The sequence below is a fragment of the Antechinus flavipes genome, chromosome 5, assembly GCF_016432865.1.
Source record: "Antechinus flavipes isolate AdamAnt ecotype Samford, QLD, Australia chromosome 5, AdamAnt_v2, whole genome shotgun sequence".
Classification (NCBI taxonomy): domain Eukaryota; kingdom Metazoa; phylum Chordata; class Mammalia; order Dasyuromorphia; family Dasyuridae; genus Antechinus; species Antechinus flavipes.
The window spans coordinates 226,310,830-226,336,270 of NC_067402.1; the positions used below are offsets into that span (position 1 = coordinate 226,310,830).

Consider the following 25,441-nt stretch of genomic DNA (forward strand, 5'->3'; position numbering starts at 1 on the left):
TTGGATTACTTGCTGTCTAGGGGAGCGGAGTGGGGGGGAGGGAGGGAGAAAAATTTGGAACACAAGGTTTTTGCAAAGGGGAATGCTGAAAATTGGCTTTGTATGTATTTGGAAAATAAAAAGCTATTACTAAAAAAATTTTTTAAAGAAAGGGAAAAAATTCTAAAGGGGTCCTGATTTCCATTAGGGTAAATACTGATAGGTATGATCCACCTAGTTTTTAAGAATGTAAAAGGGCTGTAATTTCACTTAGGATCAATATCAGTATATATGACCCACCTAAATAGAAACTTTTCACTTTTTTTTTAGAGTATAAAGAAATCCTAATTCGGATTAGGGTCAATATTGATAGGTATGACCAATACTACTCCCAAAACAAAAGCTATTCTCAAAAACTTCTAAGAGTATAAAGGGGCCCTCATTTTAAATGAGGTCATTATCAACAGATGGTTGTCTACTTAACTGATCAACAGATGAGTCTATCTAAACAAAAGCTCTTCTGAATCATTAAGAGCGTAAAAGGCTCTTAATTTCATTTGGTGTCAATATCAATAGCTATGACCCACCTAAACAGAAACTTTTCAATTATTTTTTTAGAGTAAAGGGGTCCCAATTGATAGGTATGATTAGCACCACTCCCAAAACAGAAGCTGTTCCCAGTTACTTTTAAGAGTATAAAGGGGCCCTCATTTTAAATGAGGTAAATATCAGATGGTTCTACCTAAACAAAACTTTTCTTAAATCATTAAGAGGCTAAAAAGGTCTTAATTTTAAATAGAGTATCAATAGATATGATCCACCTAAACAGAAGCTCTTTTCAGCAAAGGAGTCTGGAGATCAAAAAAGTTGAGAAATGATGATCTAGTCCAACTCCTTCATATTAAAAAAGAGGAAACTGAGAATCAGAAGATCAGGTAAGCGACTTGTCTCATTTCAAATCATCCCCACTCTTGCCCCAGTCTGCAGGAGGATTCAGTGAGACGTTTGGAAGGAACCTTCTGAAGGGGGTAGTGAAGTAGACAGGAGAAGCTCTCCACAAATAAGCATTAGGTCTAATTGTGCTTAGATGGGCACCCAGAAAATAAGTCGGAAGTTAGCAATGGGCATGTTCCTGATGCAGCTATCAGCCCCTCCCTGTGCCCTTCTTATGACATAAGAAGTTCCGGGGATGAGGAAAGAAAATAGCATCTCTTCTTAGGTGGTGGGTCAATCATCTAGTTTCCATCTGTTTGCATAAAGCAATTTGTTATTGAAATACTTTTTGCATAGGTTTATAAAAGGTCATTTAACCTCTTCTCTGGTGATTTTAAACACTTCTTGGGGAAAAAAAAAAAGACCTGGATTCAAATCCTACTTCTGATATTTACTATGTGATGTTGGGCAAGTTTCTTTCAGCTCAGAAATCTATGATCTGCAGATTATGGCCTCTTGATTTTTTTTCTTCTTTGTTCCTTTGTCTCATCTAAATATCACAAAAGATAAAGCGGTTGAGATTGGGGGTGGGTGAGTGGAGTTATGAGTTAATGTGTTAAAGTGGTTCTGGTTTAGTAGTTCTTAAAGAGCTTGTGTAACCCAAGGGAGAGCAGATTCATTCTTGGAAAATCATTAGATGTTTTGGAAAATCATTTCTGGTAACTTAATCTTAATGATTAAAAAGAGCTTTTGTTTATATAGACTCATCTGTTAATAGTTATCTCATTTAAAATAAGGGCCCTTTCTACTGTTAAAAAGGCTTTGATGTCCAGGCTGGTTATCACACATATCTTCTTTGACCCTGCTTTAACAATCCTATCAGCCCTTTCCACTGAAAGCAAGCTCCGTCTGAGAACTCAGCTGGGAACAGAAAGGTGGGATTTATTCCTGCCTGAAGTGGGTCAGGGGGCAGGATGTGGGCTGGGAGGCTGTACCTGACAGATCTCAGAGCACTCTTTCTCTATGTCTGTCAACAAACATATGCTTACTGTATACCAGGCACTGTGCTAAACATTGGAGCTACAGAGAGCCTGGGATTTCCTTCACATAGGGTGTAATTCTCAAAGGGTCATCCTAGGACTCTCAGATTCTTTCAGGGGTCCTCGAGATCAAAACTATTTTCATAATACTAAGATGTTATGTGTATAACCCACATAAAGAAAACCTTCTTGAGAAATTCTTAATAATTTTAAGAATAAAAAAGAGTTCTGAGACTAAAAACAACTGCTGGCATTCCCAGATGAGGAAAGTCCCTCCACCTATGCAAGTCAGCATCTTCTCTGCAATTTAGTTTCAGAGAATTGCCTAGAACAGAGCTTCTTAAACTTGTGATCCCTTTTTCAATTGGGAAATTTTTATACATTCCAGCACATATAGGTATACAAATGAAACATTTACTGATAATAAATCGGTTTCACTACTCCCATTCAATTACAGAACCAGATGATGACCCCCCACTTTAAGAAGCTTTGACCTAGAGCAGTGGTGTCCAACTCAGGGGCTCACTAAATCTGTGCATATAAGAATCCTTTCAGGCTACATGTTGACTTAGAAAACTGTATTATCTATGTTTTTTAGCTTTTTTTTTTGTTGTTGTTGTTGTTGCCCTGTTTGAGAGAAACCTGACATCAGAAGAAAAAAAACAGAGTGACAACCAAACTCCCTTACAATCAGAGCCGTCCAAAAGTTGAACAGACTGCCTTTAGAGGTAGTAGGTTTCCCAGGGGAATGACCTTCTTAATAATATATGAGGTGGGGATTCCTTTTAGGGATGAATGGGAGGAGATGGCTGCTGAAAGACCTCCCAACCCACAAATTCTGGGATTCTATAAATCTTTACTCATGGAGTAAACTTTGGCTTTCTCTCTTCCAGCAGTATTTTGCATACTGAAGATAATATTTATCAAGAATGCAAGTTGAAGCATAATTTGTTTTACTTTATTTTTCTTGGTCTTTTTTTTTTTTTGGAAATATTGTTTTGCATGATTTCACATATTTAATTAATATACTGCTTACTTTCCCGATAAGTAGGGGAGAAGCAAGAAGGAGGGAGAGAATTTAGGACTCAAAATTTTAAAAACAATGTTAAAAACCATATATATATATATATATATATATATATATATATACACATATATATATGTTTAAATTTATCAAGCTCCTATACATTAAAAAACAAATATTTTAACCAATTCCTCTACTCTGTGTTCTATACAGACTATTAACTAGAATTTCTTGTATAATTGTGGTGAAAAGGGCACAGAATTTGGAGTCAAATGACTCAATGTGTGTACTGCTTATTTTTGGCTATTTATCTGTACAACTGGTCCTGTTTCCTTATATATAAAATCAGGATGCTGGACTCTAAATCTTGATTTAATTACCTGAATTCTAGTCCTGACTACACTTACTAGTGCTATGAACTTAGGCAAGTCGATTAGCATCTCTATGTCTCAGTTTTCTCTATCTTTAAATTGGGGATAAAAATACTTGACTACTAAACTCTACACAGGATTATGTTGGGGGGAGAGAGTTGATAGATAAATGTGAGTTTAATGTCCATTCCTTTCCTAAGCTTTGCCTGAGAAGGGGAGAAGGACCTGACCTTCTGATAGAGGTATGAGAAGGAAGAGGTTTTACCACCTACCTCTCATGCAGAAGGCCAGACACCAAACTGTCACTTGAAGATGATTTCCTGTGCTTAGCTCTTTAATTCTACTAGGGTGGAGCAAGACTTCTTTTATTTATTTATTTAATAAAATTTAATTACATTAAAAAACATTTTTACATTTGTTTTTAAGATTTTTGAGTTCTAGGTTCTCTTCCCCCTTTGGGGGGGGGTTGTAATCCACAGTTTAAGAAGCTTTGGGATAGAGCATATATGGGGTATACCTAAGACACAAATATGGCAGGAGGAGAAGGGCTTAGTTGGCACAAGATTTCCCTCCTCCTTCCTCCCTGGGAATCTGTAGTTTCCTAAATTTTGAAAGAAGTGTTTTCTTGAGGGGTTTTCCAGTTTTATCTCCAGGGGGATAAGCAGCCTAAATCTGCTGGAGAGAAGCCCATCTCCCTTGCCTTTCTCCTTGGCTGCCTTTGGTTCTTCTGGTGTCTTATGACTTTCCCTATATTTTCCTTGATCAGCATTCTTATATTTACCATAATTCTGTCTCAAAAAAAGAGAGAAGCCATTTAGTTTTTTGTTCCTCTTCTGTCCCTTGAAAGAAATCCCCCTGGCCTGATGTGAACTAAAGCCAATCTTCAAGTGTCTGTCCTGATTTCAAGGAGAAGAAAAGCTGAGATCCTTGCGTCCATATAATTCAAAGATTCTTTTTTCTAAAATTAAATGTTTTAATAGAAACAATTAAACATTAATAAACCACACTTGCTTAATAAGCATTTACATTTTAAAATTTATTAATTTCAATGGTGCAAAAATCATCAAACTTTTTCAGTTTCTCTTTTTCAGTCCCCATCAGGATTCTCTGTCTATTCTCATTCGTGGCATCAGAATTAATGTCTAGTCCATAATCTTCCTTGTCCAAAGACTAAGAGTAGCGATGCCTTTCTACTCCTGGGCTTGGAACTTGGTCTCATGATTGGTCGGGGCCAAAGAGGCCTTGATTTATAAGGGATGTTGGGAGGAGGGAGAGACTTTTCTCCCCGGTCTCCAGGTTGAGATGGGCCCCAGCTCTATCAGAGGAAGAGAAGGGTGGAGTTAGGGGAAGGAAGTCTGCCACACCTCTCACTTCACAGAAGAGTTTTGCCACAGTGTGTTGGAGGAAGTGTATGATATATTGGGTGAGAGAAGCTGAGGAAGCCCTAGACTCAGGACTGTATGGCAATCTAGTTGCAGCACGTAACAAAAGCAGAGAAAAAAAGACAGGGTAAGGAGGAAGCTAAAATTCTGATAAAAGAACCAAAAATTCAAGTTTTAAAGGATTGACCAGGCAAAGCTTATAATAAAGCTCAGATCACAGGAAGAATTGTAGAGATAACTTACATTTTCATGATGCTAAATCCATTTAAGTCCATTATTTCACAAACATCCCTTGAGATAGGTAGTATATTATCCCCATTTCATAGATGATGAAAAGAAAACTTAGGGAAATTGATTTGCCTTAGACAGGACTTTAGCCTGGTTTAATCTTCGGGTTGAGGAATTTCTCCACCATTGGTAGTCAAAAAACATGGAGTAAATGTCTAGAGAGTACAAAAGTGCCATACTACCACATCTGAAAGCATACTCCAAATGGACTCACATTTACAATGCATGACTGATTCTAAAATGCTTTCCAATTTCATGGCAGGATTATCTATAATAATAAAAACTAGGAAGCAAACCTAAAGGTTCACAATAGGGGAATGTTTAATTATGATACATTAGTGTAATGGAATTTTTATTGCTACTCATTTGTTTCAGTCATGTCCAATTTTGAACTCACAAAAATGAGACTTCCTGACTCCAGATCTGGCGTTCTATCTGTTGCAACACCTAGCTGCCCCATGTAATGAAATATTATGATGCAATTAAGATCATCAAATAGGGGAAATACAAAGAAATTTCAGAAGACCTTTATGAAAATACTACTTGGAGGAGGGGTGGAACAGACTCCAGAGACTAGTACACACTAACTACAATTATAGGAGAATAATAAATAGAATAAGGAGTTCCTGATGAGGACCAGAGCAAGGATTTTTAAACCTTTTTTGTTGACATGGACCCTGTTGGCAATTTGGTAAAATCCATGGATCTCTTATTAGAATAATGCTTGTAAATAACAGAAGAAAATTTAAACTTCAATTAGAGGTTAGTGAAAATTGAGATGGAATTTTTTTCCTATTTAAGTTCACAAATATTACTCCATCTTAAATTTGTCTGTTATATTAACCCATAGATTGAGGACCTCTGAGTTTGAGGAGTGACTTCTGACACTTTATTCACTTATATTAATTAAAGTGCAAATGATTACTAAGCAATTAGTTACTTTTATAGACCTTCAATTAAAAAAAAACAGTAAAAACAAAGTTTTGGGGTTTTTTTTCTGCACAACAAGCCTGTGAAATATGGTAGTGTAAATCCTGTTGTCCTTCAACTTGGCATATATTAATTAAGCATTTGCAGTTTGCAAGGCCTTGTGCTAGGTGGGGGCACAAGGAGTAGAGATGGAAAATAACACAATTACTTCTCTCAAAAAGGGACGAAAAGGCAAATATGCAAATAAAGATGCTAACTATGACTGGAGTAAAGAGCAAAGTGTACTAAGAAATGTGAGAATGTTACTTGATCACCTGACCAATGTGGTGAAGTAAAAAGAAAACTGATAAAAGAAAAAAAGAACATTAGAGGACTTGGATTCAGGTGACAACAATCATTCATATCTATGGTCCTGTATAATAATATATAATACGTAGGTCCTTCTATAATACATCTGACTATCTAGGATCCTCACTACAATCCTGTGAATTAGAGAGGGTTAGAAATTATCTCCTTGTGCAAATGAGGGAATTGGATGTCGAGGAGGGGAAGTTCAGAAAAGTGTCATCAGGATTCAATTCTAGGTCTCCTAGGTTCAAATGCATTGGGGGATTTCCCCCTCCCCCTTTCTAGTGCAATAGAAAGATGTCATAGAGATGGATGGCATAAGAGAAAAAAGATGGCAGATGAAAATATAGAGGAAATATTCTTCACGAATAAAGGAGTATAGATGGCCACAGGTAGACGAGTGAGTGGGACTGGAGAGTCCAGCGTGGCTAGAGTAGGAAGAACCTGAGTGTGGAGAAAGGCTGGAAAGGTGGGTTGGGGCCAGATTGTGGAAGGCCTTACAGCCTGAAGCATTTGTATTTAGAGAGAAATGAACAAGAGAATACCATAGTCTGGTTTATACTTTAGGAAGGTGGTTTTGCCTGATGCGTGATGTAGTAAATTAGAGAGGAGAGTGTGAATCAGAGGTTCTAGAGATAGATATCCCTCAGGAAATTAGGGAATCATTTGCATAGAAGGGATCTTTGGAGTCTTAGGAATAGCCTCCAAGTAAGAGTCGCAAGTAAGAGTAGGAAGAGAAGCTGGCCGGGAATGAGTTTGGGGGGAAACCGACAGATGAAAGAAACCTAGAAGTGGCCAGCCTGGGAGGAGGAAAGACAGACCAGGCCAGATACAGCTGTCACCGGCCCAAAGCGGATATGAGAATGGAGGCTCTGGTCAACAATGCTAAAGGCTGAAGAGAAGTCAGGAAGACTGAGAAATGAAGATTCCGGGATGATAGAAGATTAAGTCAGAAAGCTTTCCACTCTCCAAATTTCCTCTACATAAAAAGATGCAACATTGTCTGAGAGCAGCAGAAATAAACCTGGGATAAAGCAGCTGTCCTAAGACACTTTGAGGAGCCCCCCGGCTCCAGGGCAGAATGAAGTGCAAACACCTCCGGGCCAACTAGAATCAACTGACAACTATCAAGAGATAAAAAGAGAAATTCCATTAAAATAACTGTCGATAGTATAAAATATTTGGGAATCTATCTACCAAGGGAAAGTCAGGAACTATATGAGCAAAACTGCAAAAAATTTTCCACACAAATAAAGTCAGAACTAAGCAATTGGAAAAATATCAAGTGCTCTTGGATAGGTCGAGCAAATATAATAAAGATGACAATACTCCCTAAACTAAACTATTTATTTAGGGCTATACCAATCAAACTTCCAAAAAAACTATTTTACTGACTTAGAAGAATAACAACAAAATTCATCTGGAAGAACAAAAGGTCAAGAATATCAAGGGAATTAATGAAAAAAAAAGCAAATGAAGGTGGCCTAGCTGTACCAGATCTAAAACTATATTATAAAGGAGCGGTCATCAAAACCATTTGGTACTGGCTAAGAAATAAGAGCAGTTGACCAATGGAATAAGGTAGGTTCACAGGACAAATAGCCAGTGACTATAGTAACCTAGTGTTTGACAAACCCAAAAACCCACTATTTGACAAAAACTGCTGGGAAAATTGGAAACTAATATGGCAAAAACTAGGCATTGACCCACACCTAATACCATATACCAAGATAAGGTCGAAATGGGTTCATGATCTAGACAAAGAATGATGTTATAAACAAATTAGAAGAACATAGGATAGTTTATCTCTCAAACCTATTGAGGAGGAAGGAATTTGTGACCAAAGAAGAACTAGAGATCATTATAGATCACAAAATAGATAAATTTGATTGTATTAAATTAAAAAGATTTTGTACAAACAAAACTAATGCAGATAAGATTAGAAGGGAAGCAATAAACTGGAAAGCATTTTTACATCCAAAGGATCTGATAAAGGCCTCATTTCTAAAATATATAGAGAATTGATTCTAATTTATAAGAATTCAAGCCAATTTCCAATTGATAAATGGTCAAAGGATATAAACAATTTTCAGATAAAGAAATTGAAACTATTTCTAGTCATATGAAAAGGTGCTCCAAATCACTATTGATCAGAAAAAGGCAAATTAAGACAACTCTGAGATACCACTACACACCTCTCAGACTGTCTAGGATGACAGGAAAAGATAATGATGAGAAATTTGGAACTATGGCCAAAAAGTTATCAAACTGTGCATGCTCTTTAACTTAGCAACAACTGGGCTTATATCCCAAAGAGATCTTAAAGAAGGGAAAGGGACCTGTATGTGCCAAAATGTTTGTGGCAGCCCTGTTTGTAGTGGCAAGAAACTGGAAACTGAGTGGATGCCCATCAATTAGAGAATTGCTGAATAAATTGTGGTATATGAATATTGTAGAATATTATTGTTCGGTAAGAAATGATCAGCAGGATGATTTCAGAAAGGTCTGGAGAGACTTACATGAACTGATGCTAAGTAAAATGAGCAGGACCAGGAGATCATTATACACAGCAACAACGAAATTATAAGATGATCAGTTCTGATGGACGTGGCTCTCTTCATCAATGAGATGATTCAAACCAGTTCCAATTGTTCAGTGATGAAGAGAACCATCTATACCCAGAGAGAGAGGCCTATGGGAATTGAATGTGAACCACAACATAGCATTTTCATTCTTTCCATTATTGCTTTCTTGCATCATCATCATCTTTTTCTTTTTCTTCTTCTAAGTTTGATTTGATTTTTCTCATGCAGTACAATAATTGTATAAATATGTATGTACATATTGAATGTAACATATAGTTCTACTATGTTTAACATATATTGGGCTACTTGCTATTTAGGGGAGGGCATGGGGGAAGGGAGGGAAAATTGGAACCCAAAGTTTTTCTTTTCTTTTTTTTTTTTAATTAAAGCTTTTTATTTTTCAAAACATATGCCTGGACAATTCTTTAACATTAGCCCTTGCAAAACTTTCAGTTTCGGTAAAAAGCTTTAATTAATTCCCCCATGCCCTCCCCCAAATGGCATGTAATTCAATATATGTTAAACATGGTAAAAAAAAATATATATATATAAAATCCAATATAGATATGCATATTTATACAATTATCTTGGTACACAAGAAAAATCAAATCAAAAAGTTAAAAAAAAAAAAAAAGGAGAAAGAAAATAAAATTTTGGCAAACCACAATAAAAAGGATGAAAATGCTTTGTTGTGATCCACACTTAGTTCCTACAGTCCTCTCTAGGTACAAATGGCTCAGAACTTGTTTTTCTTCACAAGTTATTTTTACCTTCTTTCCAAATCCGATTTTTCTTGTGTAGCAAGACAACTATATAAATATGTATACATATATTGTATCTAGCATAAACTTTTTTTTTCCCTTGGAAGTTTTGTTTTTGTTTTTATAGCTTTTTATTTACAAGATATATGCATGGCTAATTTTTCACATTGATAATTGCAAAATCTTTTGTTCCAATTTTTCCCCTCCTTCCCCCCACCTCTTCCCCCAGATGGCAGGTTGACCAATACATGTAAAATGTTAAAGTATAAGTTAAATACAATATATGTATACATGTCCATACATTAACATATACTTTTAACATATTTAGTATGTATGGGACTACCTGCCATCTAGGGGAGGGAGTAAAGGGAAGGAGGGGAAAAGATGGAGAAGTTTTTGCAAGGGTCAATGTTGAAAAATTATCCATGCATGTGTTTTGTTAATAAAAACCTATAATAATAATAAAAAAAATGAGAAAGAAAACAAAGTGCAAACAAACAACCAAAGTGAAACTACTATGTTGTGATCCACACTCATTCCCCTCAGTTCTTTTACAAGGCCATTAGAACAAAAAAAACTTATACAAGGATAACAGAGCACAATGAAGAAAAGCAAACTTGACAGACATAAGAAGCATCATCAAAGCAACAACCAACCACATCTCTACAGGACCCATGATGGAGCACTGTGCCCATTCTCCTGACAAAGGGAGATAGAACTATCTTTGAGATTATCCAGTTTGCAATTGTATGCAGGCTCCTTTAAAAGAATTGAAGTGAAGAATTCAAGATAGAGAAGGAGACATACATTTTTAGCCATGGTCACTGTGTAGAAATGTTTTATGAACTAGTCTTATTTGTTACAAGAGCCTTTTCCCCCATGTCCTCAGATGATTTCAGAGGGGGTGAGGGAGTTAGAGGCTTATCAGTAGTGATGACAAAGGGAAAATAGGTACACAATTAAAAAAATTAAAAATTAGAAATAGTGAGGCCAAAAAAAAAAAAAAAAGACCACTGAAATGTTTCTAAAAATGTGCAGAAGAAAACAGGAAGTTGAGAAGGAAACAGAAAAACAGGACAATTTTGAAAATAGTATTTGAAATTTGTTATTTACTTTGAAAAGAAAAGCAAATTACATGAATTAGAGATAATTTCATGTAGAATTCTCTGTCTTCTGTGGGTATAGACATGCCTTTTTGGTGTCTAAATTTAAAAAATAAAATTGAAAAAAAATGCTGACCTCAGGGAAAACATGTTCAATAAAATCAAGGAAGAGATAGAAGTCTGATTGTAAGGGTCTTAGGCAATGAGGAAGAAGAAGCACAGAATATAGATCACTCATTTTACAACTTTAGCCGTAAGGAGGAAGATCCATTGGACATAATAGAGCCAACAAAAGGCTTTTTTTAATGATAGAGAAACTCTGAATCTATTTGTAGACCAAAGAGGAAGAGCCAATAAAAAGGAAGGTGGTCAAGAGGCATGAGAATGTAGAAGTGGTCAAAAGGATCTATTTAGGAGATGAAGCTGCATCAGATGAAGGGCTCTGACTTGAAGCCTTGGCCAAAAAGAGGACTAATTTATCCCAGAGATCACAGAGAAGATAAATAGAATAATATCATAAATAATATTTACATAGGCTTTAAATTTTGGAAATTTTACATGTTGTATTCTCATTGAGATATAAAGGGAGAAAAGATGAAGGAACTTAAAACAGATAACCTTAATCTTCTGAAAGAAGCAGGCAATAAGATATCTGCTTAAAATAATGTTGTTTGGGCAAAAGTTGACTTGAAAGTAGACATTTGGCACAGCTTCTAGAGGGAAGATGACACGGAATCAGAGATGAATAGAAGGATTTTCATGTAGTTATGATAGACATAGTTAAAGTGCTATAGAATAAATTTGTGGTAGGCCCCAATTGCTCAGCTTAGAGCTTCTAGTTGTACACAGATGCTCTGGAGTAGGGATGGAGAAGGTAAAAAGTGGCAGTAACTCAGTTCCAAGAATATCTTGAGCATTAAAGATGCCATGGTGGACAGTGAATTATTAAAATTCTACAAGACTGAAGAAAAGGCTCTCAAACTTGGGGAGGAGAAAGAAATTTGTGACCAAAGATGAACTAGAGACCATTACTGATCACAAAATAGAAAATTTTGTTTACATCAAATTAAAAAGCCTTTGTACAAACAAAACTAATGCAAACAAGATTAGAAGGGAAGCAACAAACTGGGAAAACATCTTCACAGTTAAAGGTTCTGATAAAGGCTTCATTTCCAAAATATATAGAGAACTGACTCAAATTTATAAGAAATCAAGCCATTCTCCAATTGATAAATGGTCAAAGGATATGAACAGACAATTTTCAGAGGATGAAATTGAAACTATTACCACTCATATGAAAGAGTGTTCCAAATCACTATTGATCAGAGAAATGCAAATTAAGACAACTCTGAAATACCACTACACACCTGTCAGAGTGGCTAAGATGACAGGAAAAAATAATGATGAATGTTGGAGGGGATGCCGGAAAACTGGGACACTAATGCATTGTTGGTGGAGTTGTGAACGAATCCAACCATTCTGGAGAGCAATCTGGAATTATGCCCAAAAAGTTATCAAATTGTGCATACCCTTTGACCCAGCAGTGTTTCTATTGGGCTTATATCCCAAAGAAATACTAAAGAAGGGAAAGGGACCTGTATGTGCCAAAATGTATGTAGCAGCCCTGTTTGTAGTGGCTAGAAACTGGAAAATGAATGGATGCCCATCAATTGGAGAATGGCTGGGTAAATTGTGGTATATGAATGTTATGGAATATTATTGTTCTGTAAGAAATGACCAGCAGGATGAATACAGAGAGGACTGGCGAGACTTACATGAACTGATGCTAAGTGAAATGAGCAGAACCAGGAGATCATTATACACTTCAACAACGATATTGTATGAGAACATATTTTGATGGAAGTGGATTTCTTTGACAAAGAGACCTGAATTTCAATTGATAAATGACGGACAAAAGCAGCTACACCCAAAGAAAGAACACTGGGAAATGAATGTGAACTATCTACATTTTTGTTTTTCTTCTCGGGTTATTTATACCTTCTGAATCCAATTCTCCCTGTGCAACAAGAGAACTGTTCGGTTCTGCAAACATATATTGTATCTAGGATATACTGCAACATATCCAACATATATAGGACTGCTTGCCATCTAGGGGAGAGGGGAGAGGGAGGGAGGGGAAAAATCGGAACAGAAATGAGTGCAAGGGATAATGTTGTAAAAAAATTACCCTGGCATGGATTCTGTCAATATAAAGTAATTATTAAATAAAAATTTAAAATAGAAAAAAAAAAAGACTGAAGAAAAGGGAGTGAAGATGGAACAAAGATCTGGACTAAGAAATCAAGGAAATCAATATGAAGGCAAACTGTAAGGACACAGAAGAAACAAAAGGATTAGTGTTTATAGTAATACTTCTATAGTACTTTTAAGTTTGCAAACCAGTTTACAGACATTATTTCATTCAGTCTTTACAATTCTGAAAGGCAAATGCTATTATTTTCCCCACTCTATAGATAAAGAAACTAATATTTAGAGAGTCTCCCATGTTTCTGCACTCAGAATAAAAAGTTCTTTCTCCTAATGTCACTGTGTCTTTCAAAGTAAGATGATTATGGTCATGTAATTAGTAAATGGAAAAATCTGGATTTTGCATCTTCTCTTTTCCTGCTCTTATTACTCTGAACCGCGAGAATGAGTCATCACTCCCATATTCATCCTAGCCCATTCCCTTCAATCTGCTTCTGGAGGCCATACTGATTAAGCCCTCCCAATAAAGTCTTTTAGGCTTGTGGATGAAAACTTTCACATAAAGATAATGCACTATTTAACATGTATAGGACAGCTTGCCATCTGGAGGTGGGGGTAGAGGGAGGGAGGAGAAAAGTCGGAACAGAAGTGAGTGCAAAGGATAATGTTGTAAAAAATTACCCAGGCATGGATTCGTCAATAATATGTTATAATTTTAAAAAATTTAAAAAATAAAAAATAAAGATAATGCACCCTGAATCTATATGATTAAATCAAAATATTTTTATCCTTTTCTATGGAAGTAATTATGGCATAATGAAAAGTACACTAGATTTGAAGTTATGAGAACAAGATTTGTGCGTTGTCTGCAACATTTACTAGTTATGTGAGTCAAATTAGGAAAGCCAGCATGGTGTTGTGGAATTTGGTACCCCACAGAGTTCAAAAAAAAAAAAAAGAAAAGGAACTATATGTACAAAATATAGCAGCAATTCTTGTGGTGGCAAAGAATTGGAAATTAAGGAATGCTTATCAATTAAGGAATGGCTGAACATATGATTGTGATGGCATTCTATTGTGTTATAAAAAATTATAAAGGCAGTGGTTTTGGAAAAAATATGAACTGATGCAAAGTAAAGTGAGAAGTACTGTGAAAGATTATTGTGCTCAGTAACAGCAAAATTGCAATAATGGTCAACTGCCAGCAAAGACAACTATTCTAATCAATATAATACTCTGATCCAAGACAATTCCAAAAGATCCACGAAGTATAGATTTCTTGTTTTATTTATTTATTTTTTTTTTTTGCCTTAAAAAAAAAAAGATATTGCAAAATGGATAAGAGTTTATGGCCTGAAGTCAGGAACATTCATCTTACTGTGTTCAAATCTGGCTTCAGACATTTATTGACTGTATGACCCTAGGTAAATCACTTAACTCTGCCTCAGTTTCTTCATCTATAAAATGCGCTGGAGAAGGACATGGAAAACTACCTCAGTATCTTTGCCAAGAAAACCCAAAATGGGGTCAAAGAGTTAGATATGACAAACATAAATAATATGGAAATGTGTTTTACATGATTTCACATATCAAAATTGATGTATTATTTGCCTTCTCAGTGGAGGAAGGAAAAGAACGTCGAACTCAGCATGTAAAAAGGAAAGAGGAAGAAAGAAAGGAATAAACACTAGACTTTAAATTGTAAGACATGGCTCAAATTCCAACTTTGCTACCTTGTCAGACCTCAGTTTCCTCCTCTGCAAAATAAGATTGGACCATCACTAAGGCCCTTTGTAGTTCTAAATTGGCAATCCTATGGTCTTTAAAATGAGTAAGTATGAGTTTTTTTTTTTTTTTCTCGAACAAGTAAGTCATTTTATAAATGAAGACTCAAAAGCCAATAAATGTCTCCAACAGGAGAAAAGTGAAACTAAGCCTGAGTGAACTAAACCATCCACCAACAGAATTCTCATCTCCTTAATAATGGAGAATAGTCTATAAAAGTGAGAAGTCTGATCATAGAATGAAGAAAGATTGAAGTCAACCAGTCAGTTCTCTTTATTTAAATTTTTTGTTGATATCTTTTGTTTTTATATCACCTTCATTTTTATACATATCCCTTTCCTTTCCTCTTTCCAGAGAGCCATCTCTTATAATAAAGAATAAAAAAGAAACCCTCAAATAAGGCAGTTCAGCTAAATCAATATAGCCACTGAGCCTGACACTATACGTAATATTCTTTCATATTTTTCCGTCTCCTCAAGTGAAGAAAGAAGTACATTTTCCTATCTCGTCTTAGGGATTAAGCTTGGTCATCGCTCAGTTTCTTTATTATTGCTGTCAATTTTTTATTCAAATTGATAGTCATTTTATATATTTTTTCCTAGTTCTATTTACTTCACTTTGATCAGTTCATATAAGTCTTCCTATACTGTTCTGTAATCTTTTAGTAGTTTGTTTCTTTCAGTGCAGGAATATTCTATTGCATCCATGAAGTACAGTTTGTATAGACTTTCCTCAGTCATCTGCTTTGTTTCTTTGTCACTTCAAAGAGTTGTACTATAAATATTTTGGTGTATATAGGATCCTTTTTTTCTATCTTTGTACATAAGCCTAGCTGGGTAATCTCAGGTTCCTAGGGTATGGATGTTTTGGTTTATTTCTTAGCACAATTACAAATCACTTTCTAGAATGGAATAATAGACAGCCTAAACAACAATAGCAACAGAGTTGTGTTTTGTTTTGTTTTTAATCATTCCACATTCTTTTCAATGTGGACTATTCCCACTTTTGTTATCTTTGCCAAATGTGAGTTATTTTGATTTCTATCATGATTATATTATGATTTACACTAATATATATTTACACTATATATATTTACATTTGTGATTTGGAGCAACTTTTATATAGTTGTTAATAGCTTGCACTTCCTTTGGGATCCTTTGATCGCTAATCTTTCAGGGAATGGCTCATGGTCTTATATATTTTGTTAGATCCTTATGTATCAGATATCAGACCCAAATCAGATATTTGATATACAGTTGTGTTGCTTTGTTTTGTTTTTTTCCCATTTGACAGCTTACTTTTCAATCCTAGTTTCTTTAATTTTGGTCATACAAAAACTCTCAACTCTTTTAAACACAATTCCAAACTGGATAATCTAAAAGCTATTTCTAGTTGATTTTGAAATGTGTCATGTGAGGAGGAAACAGCATATCTACCTTCCTGATTCCATCAAGCTCAAGCACATATTGAACTGGTGTGAATAACACAGCTGGGGCAGTGAACTATGGATAGCCACAGAAAGAAATCTAGCTGGATAGGGGTCATTCACCATCCAGCTGGTTCATGATTAAGAGACAGGAAGAGACATTAAATCATTTCACATTTTTCCAGGTGCTTCAGAAACTGGGGAAAATAGCAGAAACCAAAGATGAACGTTTTGAACAGGCTGCTCAAAACTTCTACCAGCAGCAGGTAAGTGATGATCAGAGGGAAAAGAAGGCCATTCCATTGGCCACGTGTAGCAGGTGGGGATCCTGGATGAAGAACGGCAACTCTTATTTTCACAAACAGGGATCATGTCTGTTAAGACTTGTTCTCCAGGGTGACTCCTGACATTATTTAGAAACAAGAGGAACTTCCTAGGAGCATAGATTTAATCGGTCAACAAGTACTTAAGTGTCCCCTCTCTGCCAGGTACTGGGTTGGGTGTTAGGTATTCAAGTACAAAGAATGAAACATCCCTGACTCCTAAGGAGCTTATTCTAATATTTAAAGCTATGGGTGATCTAGTCCCACTCCCTTCTTTCATAGAGATGGAAACTGAGGTACAGATAGCATGTGACTGGTCCAGGGTCTCAGATCTACACATACAGCCCTAACTTCTCTGCTGCCCTCCAGTTTCCTATATCCAACTATCTATGTCCCCTAGACATCTTGAATTCAATATGTTCAAAAAAAAGGTAGGGAGTGAGTGTTCCATCTTTAGATTTCAGAGCTATCATCATGGGAAGCACTGAAGACAAGGGCACCAGGATTACATTTGGAACTTAAATTTGACTATAGTCTCATTTGCTTCTGAGCAAAGTCATTTAACCTTTCTGTGCCTCAGTTTTCCTCATCTGTATAATGGAAATAAACCATATATTGTATTTAACTTATGCTTTAACATGTTTAACATGTATTGGACAACCTGCCATGTGGGGAGGGGGTGAGGGGAAAGAGGGGAAAAATTGGAACAAAGGGTTTTGCAATTGTCAATGCTGAAAAATTACCCATCTTGTAAATAAAAAGCTATATAAAAAAAAATGGAGATAAAAGTAACACCTTGTAGGGAGGTTGTAAGGATTGAATGAGAATATTTGTAGAGCACTGTGCAAACCTTAAAGAGCTCTAGATAGACTTAGCTATTACTGTTACTGCTCTTTCCATTACTGAAACCTGCCCTAGGGATAGGTTCACTGTCCTCCTCTCACTAAGGGATTCCAAGTCTCCTTATCTCCCTGGACCATCCATCCCAACAATATTCTGTCTGGGCCCTTCCTAACAAACTGGTTGCCCTCATGCTGCCCAAACAGCAGCCAATCCAAGCCCTCCTCTTCCCAATTCTGGTACCTTTGGAACCTCAATTCACTTATTAGGATTAGTGGGAAAGTAATTCAGATCTTACTGTGAATGAGGAATAGCCGTAAGAATGAATAGGCCTCCAAGGCAGAAGTTATTTATATTATAAATGAAAGTGTTTATAATTGGATTCATGCCAAGTAAGTGTTTTGCTGAGTACCACTAAATGAGCAGAGGCATATTTCATGTTTTTTACTAGTGGATTAAAGGTTTTTTTCAATTAATAAAAATCAATCTTCTTTCCCTCTCACTTTCTTCTACCTCCATTGGAAAAGTGAAAAAGAAAAAAACAAAACTGTTGTGACAAATATGCATAGGCAAGCAAATTCTGGCATCAGCCATGTACTTTCTGGACATCTAGTTTTGATTAGACTAGTTGTCTGGTTTTGAGTTCTGCCTCTGTCAGGGCATGGGTAGCATGTTTCATCTCTAGTCTTCTGGAATTATGGTTGGTCACTGCATTGATAAAGCTGTTTTTGAAAGTTGTCTAATTTTACACTTAGTTGTTATGGTATAAATTGTCCTCCTTGTTCTACTCTGGATCAGTTCATACAAGTCTTCCAAGTTTCTCTGAACCTATTTCTTCATCATTTCTTAGAGCACAATAATATACCATTCTATTCATATACCATAATTGATTCAATCATTCCCTACTTGATGGACATACCTCTTATTTTCCCTTTTGCCACTATGAAAAGAACATCCAATTCAGCTAAAACTTCTTTCTACAAAATTGTGACGACCGCACTAGCACCCAGGACACCCCAGAATCAGCCAGAGTCAGGATAAGCAAAAGTCCTTAGTCTTTATTCTGGGCAGGATTGAACAGGATGGAAGCAGAATCTCCGCAACCACCTTCTCCCTGGTCTACCAAGTATGTCTCTGGCTAGTCTTACTCCACCCCCTAGTCCCTTTTACAATCCAATCATTGAGCCAGCACAGGATAGTGGGAAGGGCCATTTTCCAAACATATGCCCATAGAGTATTGTCCAATCGGTAGTTAGCCTCAAGTGCTCGGCAGTCCTGACCTCAGTGCATCAACTCAAGAGTTTCAGCCCTCTACACAAAGTCATTAATGATCTCTTGCTCTTTTTTTTTTAATAGCTTTTTATTTACAAGATATATGCATGGGTAATTTTACAGTAGTAACAACTGCAAAACCTTTTGTTATAATTTTCCCCCTCTTTCTCCCCATCCCCTCCCCCAGAAAGCAGGTTGACCAATACATGTTAAATATGTTAAAATATATGTTAAATACAATATATGTATACATGTCCATACATTTATTTTGCTTCTCAAAAAGAATTGGACTTTGAAATACTGTACAATTAACCTATGAAGGAAATCAAAAATGCAGGTGGACAAAAATAGAGGGATTGGGAATTCTATGAAGTGGTTCATACTCATTTCCCTGAGTTCTCTCTATGGGTGTGGCTGGTTCAAACTAATGAACTCTTAACTGCCAAATCTATGAGCCTTTTTTCAGTCCTCATCCTTGTCCTCTCTGCAACCTTTGACATCATTAATCACTCTCTTCTCCCTAGGTTTTTGGGAAACCCCTCTATTTTGGTTCTCTTCCTTTGATTGGTCCTTCTTAGCATCCATTACTAAATCTTTGTCCAGGTCAGGACCAACAACTATGGCTGTCCCTGTCCTAAAGGACAGGGGGCACCAACCTGGTCCCTCTTCTCCCCCAGTGCAACTTCATTTGGTGAAGTCCCCTGAATTCAATTTTCAACTCCATCCTGGATAATTCTCAGATCTATACATCCAGCCCTAACTTCTCTGCTGCCTTTCAGTTTCCTATATCCAACTGTCTATATCCCCTAGACGTCTTGAATTCAGTATGTCCAAAATTAAACTCCCTTAAAACCCTCCCCACTCTCCAGCCTTCCCTAGAGAGAGCCAGCACCCTCCCAATCACCCAGACAAGGTGCCATTCTCTGCTCTTCCCTCTGACACCTCCCACCTAAGTCCTATCTATTGCCAAGACCTGTTGATTTTCCCTTTGCATTATCTCTTGTCTAAAGGCCAGATTCCAGGCCCTCACATCAGTCTTGGATGATTTCAAAGCCTCAGATTCAGTTATCTCTCTATTTTCTGACCTTGTCAGGTCCCTTCTCAGTCAGTGCTAGTGGCTCCCCTCCCCCCAGGATCAAACACAAAGCCCTCCATAGCTCCCCAGCACATTCTTCTCTCTCACAGCCCACTACTCCATGCAGTGCAGTGAGGCCGGCCCCCCTTGCTCTGCCTGCTACGAGACCCTCTCCCAGCACTCAAGGCTCTCTGGCCATCTCTCCAGTTTGGATTGCTCTGCCCTCTCTCCTTGTCTGGCTCCTGGCTTCCTGCCAGGAGACTAATAAGTGTATTGACTGACTGACTTGCCTAGAGCTGAACAGTTTCTCTACCAAAATTCTCCTCATTTGAGATTCATACATACTGGGAAGGTTAAGCCTATCAGTCATTGGCACCCAAGTCTAAATTGATTTTTGTTTGCTAAAGGTCAGACACTCAGGAATGGGAAATTTCCAACTTAAGGGATTATCTCCTTGTCTCTTTTTGAATAGAGGGTTTTGAGCCAAAGGATGGCTTGACCCTGCCACTTATTCTCTTTGGGCCAATCATTTCTCTAGGCCTCAGCTCCCTCATCTGTCAGATGAAAAGCCCAGACCAACAGAGGAGTTCCTGTCTTAGGGTCTGTGACCTTATTAAAAAATTTAAGTGTCTATATTTAAATTTCAGTTTATTTTTCTTTTGAAAGTCAGAATATTTTGGATATTTTGGATAATCTTGAAAATACAAATCTACTGTTGAAAAAAATCTTTTGGAGATGTTTACTGTGTTTTCCAAAAACTGTCATAATTATGGATATTTTTTGCCAGATCAGGTATCTCTGTTCCTGTTGGGTTCCTGTTGAATAATTTAACATTAACCCTAATTTAAAAAAAAATAAACCAAAACTAAAAACCTGCCCAACAATTTTAATTATTTTTTAAAATTATTTATTTTTAAAAATATTTGGGAGCAGCTAGATGGCACAGTGATTAGAGAACCAACCCTGAAGTCAGGAGGACCTGAGTTCAAATGTGGCCTCAGACACTTAATACTTCCGAGCTGTGTGACTGTAGGCAAGTCACTTAATCCCAATTGTCTCAGCAAAATAAATAAATAATTGATAGATATATTTCTGTATACTTGGTTTTCTTTGTAAGCCTACATATTTTATGCATTTAAAAACATTATTCTGAAAGAAGTTTTTGGACTTCACTGGATTGTCATGACGGTTACAAGTTTAAGAACTCTTGACCAAAAACAAAACAAAACAAAACTCCTGTCCTTGAGATTCTCTTGTCTTGCCAAGACAAGGATCTATAGTCAGAAATCAGTAATTCTTCTCTAATTTCTTACTTAAGAATCATTTTAATTATGATAAGTATGACAGCTCCCAAATTGTCTAATTATTTTCTGATTTCCTAAATATTCCTTGAAACTCTCTAATAGCTTCTTTTTCCTGAGGAAGTATTTTTAAATATTGCATAGAGTATAGAGCAAAAAAAAAAAAAAAAAAAAAAAAAAGGAAAAAAGTCAAAATAAAGTCATCAGAGCATTCACATAGGTGAAGGGAAACCATAAGAAGCCCCATCTATCTAAAGAAGGGCCTCAATAAGTATATTAGTTATAGCAATAGCTTTTATGAAGGTTAATTTAATACAATTGTTTAGCCAGAGCTGCTTCTGACCCTAGCAAATCTACATGTTCATTATTGCGCTGTTTTGTAAATTAGATCAATCCTAAGGATCCTTGTACCCACCCTGCCTCATCCTCCAGAAGCAGAGACCCCAAATGGGAAGGGACCTTGGAAAGCCATTGAGGCCAACCCCTTCATTTTATAAATGAGAAAACTGATCTTAAGAAAGACTGGAGTGCCTAGAATCACACCAGATAGTAAGGGCCTAAGGCAGGATTTGAATTCAGGTCTTCCAAGTCCAAAACTACTCCACCTAACCACTTTCCTTCAGTGTCCTCACCATAGATCTTTACATTTTCTAAACCTAATTGGTTTATTTGTGACTTGTTTCACTATGTTTCTGCTTTCTGGAGCTGTGTCCTATCTCATTCAGCAAATGTCCTCAGTCATACTACAAGCCCCCAAGGTCTCCAGTTTCCTCTAGGCAATCTCTCCCCATAGAACAAAATTGTGCACCTCACAAGTTAGCCCCAGGGAAGTGTGACTGGGTGGTCCGCCAAAGGCCCGGCCGTATTTATATAAGGGGTGGGGAAGGCTGTCTCCAGCTGGCCTCTGAGGGGTGTGGCGCCTTTGGCAAAGCTCAGAGATCAGAGATCACACTGTTTTAGAGCTGAGTGGGACACGAGATACAGATTGTCTAAGCCCAAGCTATTCCTTTTAAGAGATGAAGAAACAAGCCCAGAAGGAAGTAGGAACTTTCCTCGTGTCACATTGCTTGTTAGCATCTAACTTCCTCAGCCCAGGAATCGGAGCAGTGAGGCCAGAAGAAAGGAGCTGGGAAGTTCCTCTATTAGAAATGAAAAGGCTGAGAGATAGGAGACAAGGAACAAAAGGTCACCCAGTAATGTCTCTCTTGATGACAAATTAAGGGTTTTACACTGAAGCATGAGGGAATCAGGTTAGGGTTTGGGAGGAATTTTGTCATTGAAGTGATTATGAGATATAATTAAGCTTCTCTTTTGATGGAGAGGCAGAGACTTTTTTTCCTAGAGGATTCACAACAGTTTGGGCTGAGGTAAGAGAGTACCTAAGAGGAGATGGTAATCAGCAGTGCCAGATGCAGCAGATCTATTTAGTTCTGTCTTCTAGAACAGGAAATGAATTAAATCATTTTCCTTTTTTACTTTTAATTTATAATAATATCTCTTGTTTTACAAAATACCATCAAATATTTGTGGAAATATGTATAAAGGAATTTGCGTATGTTTAACATATATTGGATCACTTATCGATTGGGGGAGGGGAGGAAGGGAGAAAAAAATTAGAACAGAGGGTTTTGTAGGGGTGAGTATCAAAAATTATCCATGTATATATTTTGAAAATAAAAAGCTATAATTAAAAAAAAATACCATCAAAGTCCCAAGGTCTCTGGCCCTGTTTTTAGGAAGCTATTTGCATTCCCTCTGATAGGGCCTTTCCTCACATGTTAAGCCCATGTTTGTTGGGACCTTGACTTTGTACTTGATTAGTAATAAATAGCAATATAATAAAAGCTCCTATTGCTCTGGGCACTGAATTTGGGATTGGAAGAGCAGGGTTCCATGGAACCCTTCCCTGCCATTTACCAGCAGTTTGACTTGGAGCAAGTTACTTTTATCTTCAAATTTTGGCTTCCTTGTCTATATAATGGGATAATAATGCCTGCTCTGTTTAGCTCGAAGTAAGATCAAAGAAGATAATTTCTATAAAGTGTCATTTAAAATGTTAGCTATTATCATTCTCATTCTCTATCAATATTTCCTCCTTATTCTTAATGTTTTATAATTTGAGTACCAGAAGATACAGAGAGAGAAGGGAATGGCATGGCTTAGATAGGGAAGATTACTAGGAAAAACTGAATACAGACACAGTATCTGAAGAATGTTAAGATAAGGAATAGAAGAAGGCTGGACAGGGTTCAGGAAAAAGTCCTGAAGTAAGGAAAGGATGTTTGAAGATTCAGAGGAAGATTAGAGTTACGTGCCTGTGGAGAGTTACCTAGTTCACATCTCCCACTTTCCTGTGGGGTTCCTGGGGAACTGAAACCATGATCCTTCGTAGAAGACCAAATAGTGATGGTCTAGGAACACCTTAATTTTTTTGTTGCTATTTAGTCATTTTTCACTCATATCTAACTCTTTGTGACCCCATTTGGGGTTTTATTGGCAAAGAGAATGGAATCGTTTGTCATCTCTTTCTCCAGTTCCTTTGACAGATGAGAAAACTGAGGCAAACAGGATTAAATTACTTGCCCAGGGTCACAGAGCTAGTATCTGAGGCTGGATTTGAAGTTGGGTCTTCCAGAATCCAGGGCCAAAATTCTATCCCCTGAGCCATATAGCCTCTTGTGGTTTTCTTTTTCTTTTTTATAATATAAGATGGTTCTCTCTGAGAGCAAGTTTCTTGGGGAGGTTTTCTGGAGGCAGCTTAGTTTCACTTCAGAGTAATAATCACTCCAAATACAGCCAGGTGTTAAAAGGTGTCAAATCTTTTATTATCTCCAGTTTCTGAATCTTCTTCCTGGGGCCCAGTTAGCTTTCTTAGAGGCCTATCTGTCCTTGGCTCCAAGAGCTCTTGCCGCTAATCTTTTGCCTCTGCCAGCTTCTGCTTCTCTTCTTCCAAAGGTCTCCAGCCAGCACCAAGGTGAAAGTTGGAATGAATCTGACTCCACCTCTAAGAGTGGGTTTGTGGACTTCCAATCTCCCAAAGTGCTCTGTGTCTGTCCCTAAGAGCTTCTTGCTTATATGAGCTCTCTAAACGTGTGAACACAAGCATTGTTTCTATCAGTTCCACTTAGTACCTTCTTTCAAGTTCTGGCCCATAACATCTTCTTGTAAGATCAGATCAATCATACTGAACCATGCTAAATTAGATAATTATTGTCTCTATCAACTCTAATGAGTTAACACTTTGTACATCTGCTGCTTTCTTTTGTTTTAAAACATAAGGTGGTCATGACCTCCCTGACTTCTCAAGAAGGTGAAAACCCCCAAAAAGAAGATGATCACATCACGCCTTCCCTGACTGATCTGAACCATGCTAAATTAGATAATTATTGTCTCTATCAACTCTAATGAGTTAACACTTTGTAAGGATTCCAACAACCTCTCCTTAATTTTGAAATGAATCTAAAAACTTCCCCCAGGAAGTCATCCTCTGTCCTTCCTTCCTCTTTACAAAGTCTTAGAAAATGTAGTCTCACCTATTGCTTCCACTTCCTTTCCTCTTCCAGTTCAGCACTTTATAATTTGACTTCTGACCTCATTCTTCAGCTCAATCTGTTCTTTCTGAGCTTATCTTTAACAATCTCCTACTAACCAGACTGAAGGCCCTTTCTAAGTGCTCATCCTTTGCACTGATCTGTTGCATCTGGCACTGTTGACTACCATCTCCTCTTAGATACTCTCTGCTTTCTGGGTTTTCATGATCCCACTCTCACCCTGTTCATCTCTCACCTGTCTTGTCCATTACATTTGCATCCTTATCCATCTCACTCCCCCTTAGTAGGAATATATCCAAAGGCTCTGTCATGGACCAGCTTTTCTTTTGACAGTGTCTCACATGGTGAGCACACCTGTTCACATGGGCCAAGCCATCTTTGTACTGTCTTCCACATCTATATAGCCATCCCTCCTCTGTCTTCTGAATTCTAGTCTACATCTCAAATTGCTTCTTGGATGTCCAAACTGAACCTCCTACAGACATTTCAAACCCAAGATATCCAAAAGAGAACTCATTCTCTTTGCCCCCAAATAGACATGGCTTTTGAACTTCCCTATTTCTCCCAAGGACCCACCATCTTTCTGCCCACCTAGATTTGCCAGCTTGGAGTCCTCAACTCTTCATTCTTGTACCGTATATCTCTAGTCATTTTCCAAGCCTTCACAACATCTCTCACTTCTGTCTCCTCCTACACAACTACTCCTTTCTCCTGGACTATTGAAATTACCTCCTAAGTGGTTTCCCTTCCTCAGGGTCCTTTTGTCTCTCCATCAAGCTCCATTTAACTGCCAAAGGGATTTTCCTAAATTGCAGGTTTGTCAATGTAATTTCCTTCACTCAATAAAGTCCAGTGGTCCTTTGTTGATTCTGGGATCAAATAGAAGCTTTTCTGTTTTATATTTTAAAACCCTTTG

General features: G+C 37.2%; 1 protein-coding gene across 2 annotated transcripts in view; it reads left to right on the plus strand.

Annotated features, from left to right (window-relative positions):
- Positions 1 to 25,441, plus strand: part of BIN2 (bridging integrator 2) — a 47,505-nt gene that overhangs the window by 944 nt on the left and 21,120 nt on the right. For both annotated transcript variants that reach the window (XM_051963643.1, XM_051963644.1), the window contains exon 2: positions 16,349 to 16,429. In XM_051963643.1, the coding sequence (XP_051819603.1) occupies positions 16,349 to 16,429 (81 nt within the window). The remainder of the gene's footprint in view (positions 1 to 16,348; positions 16,430 to 25,441) is intronic.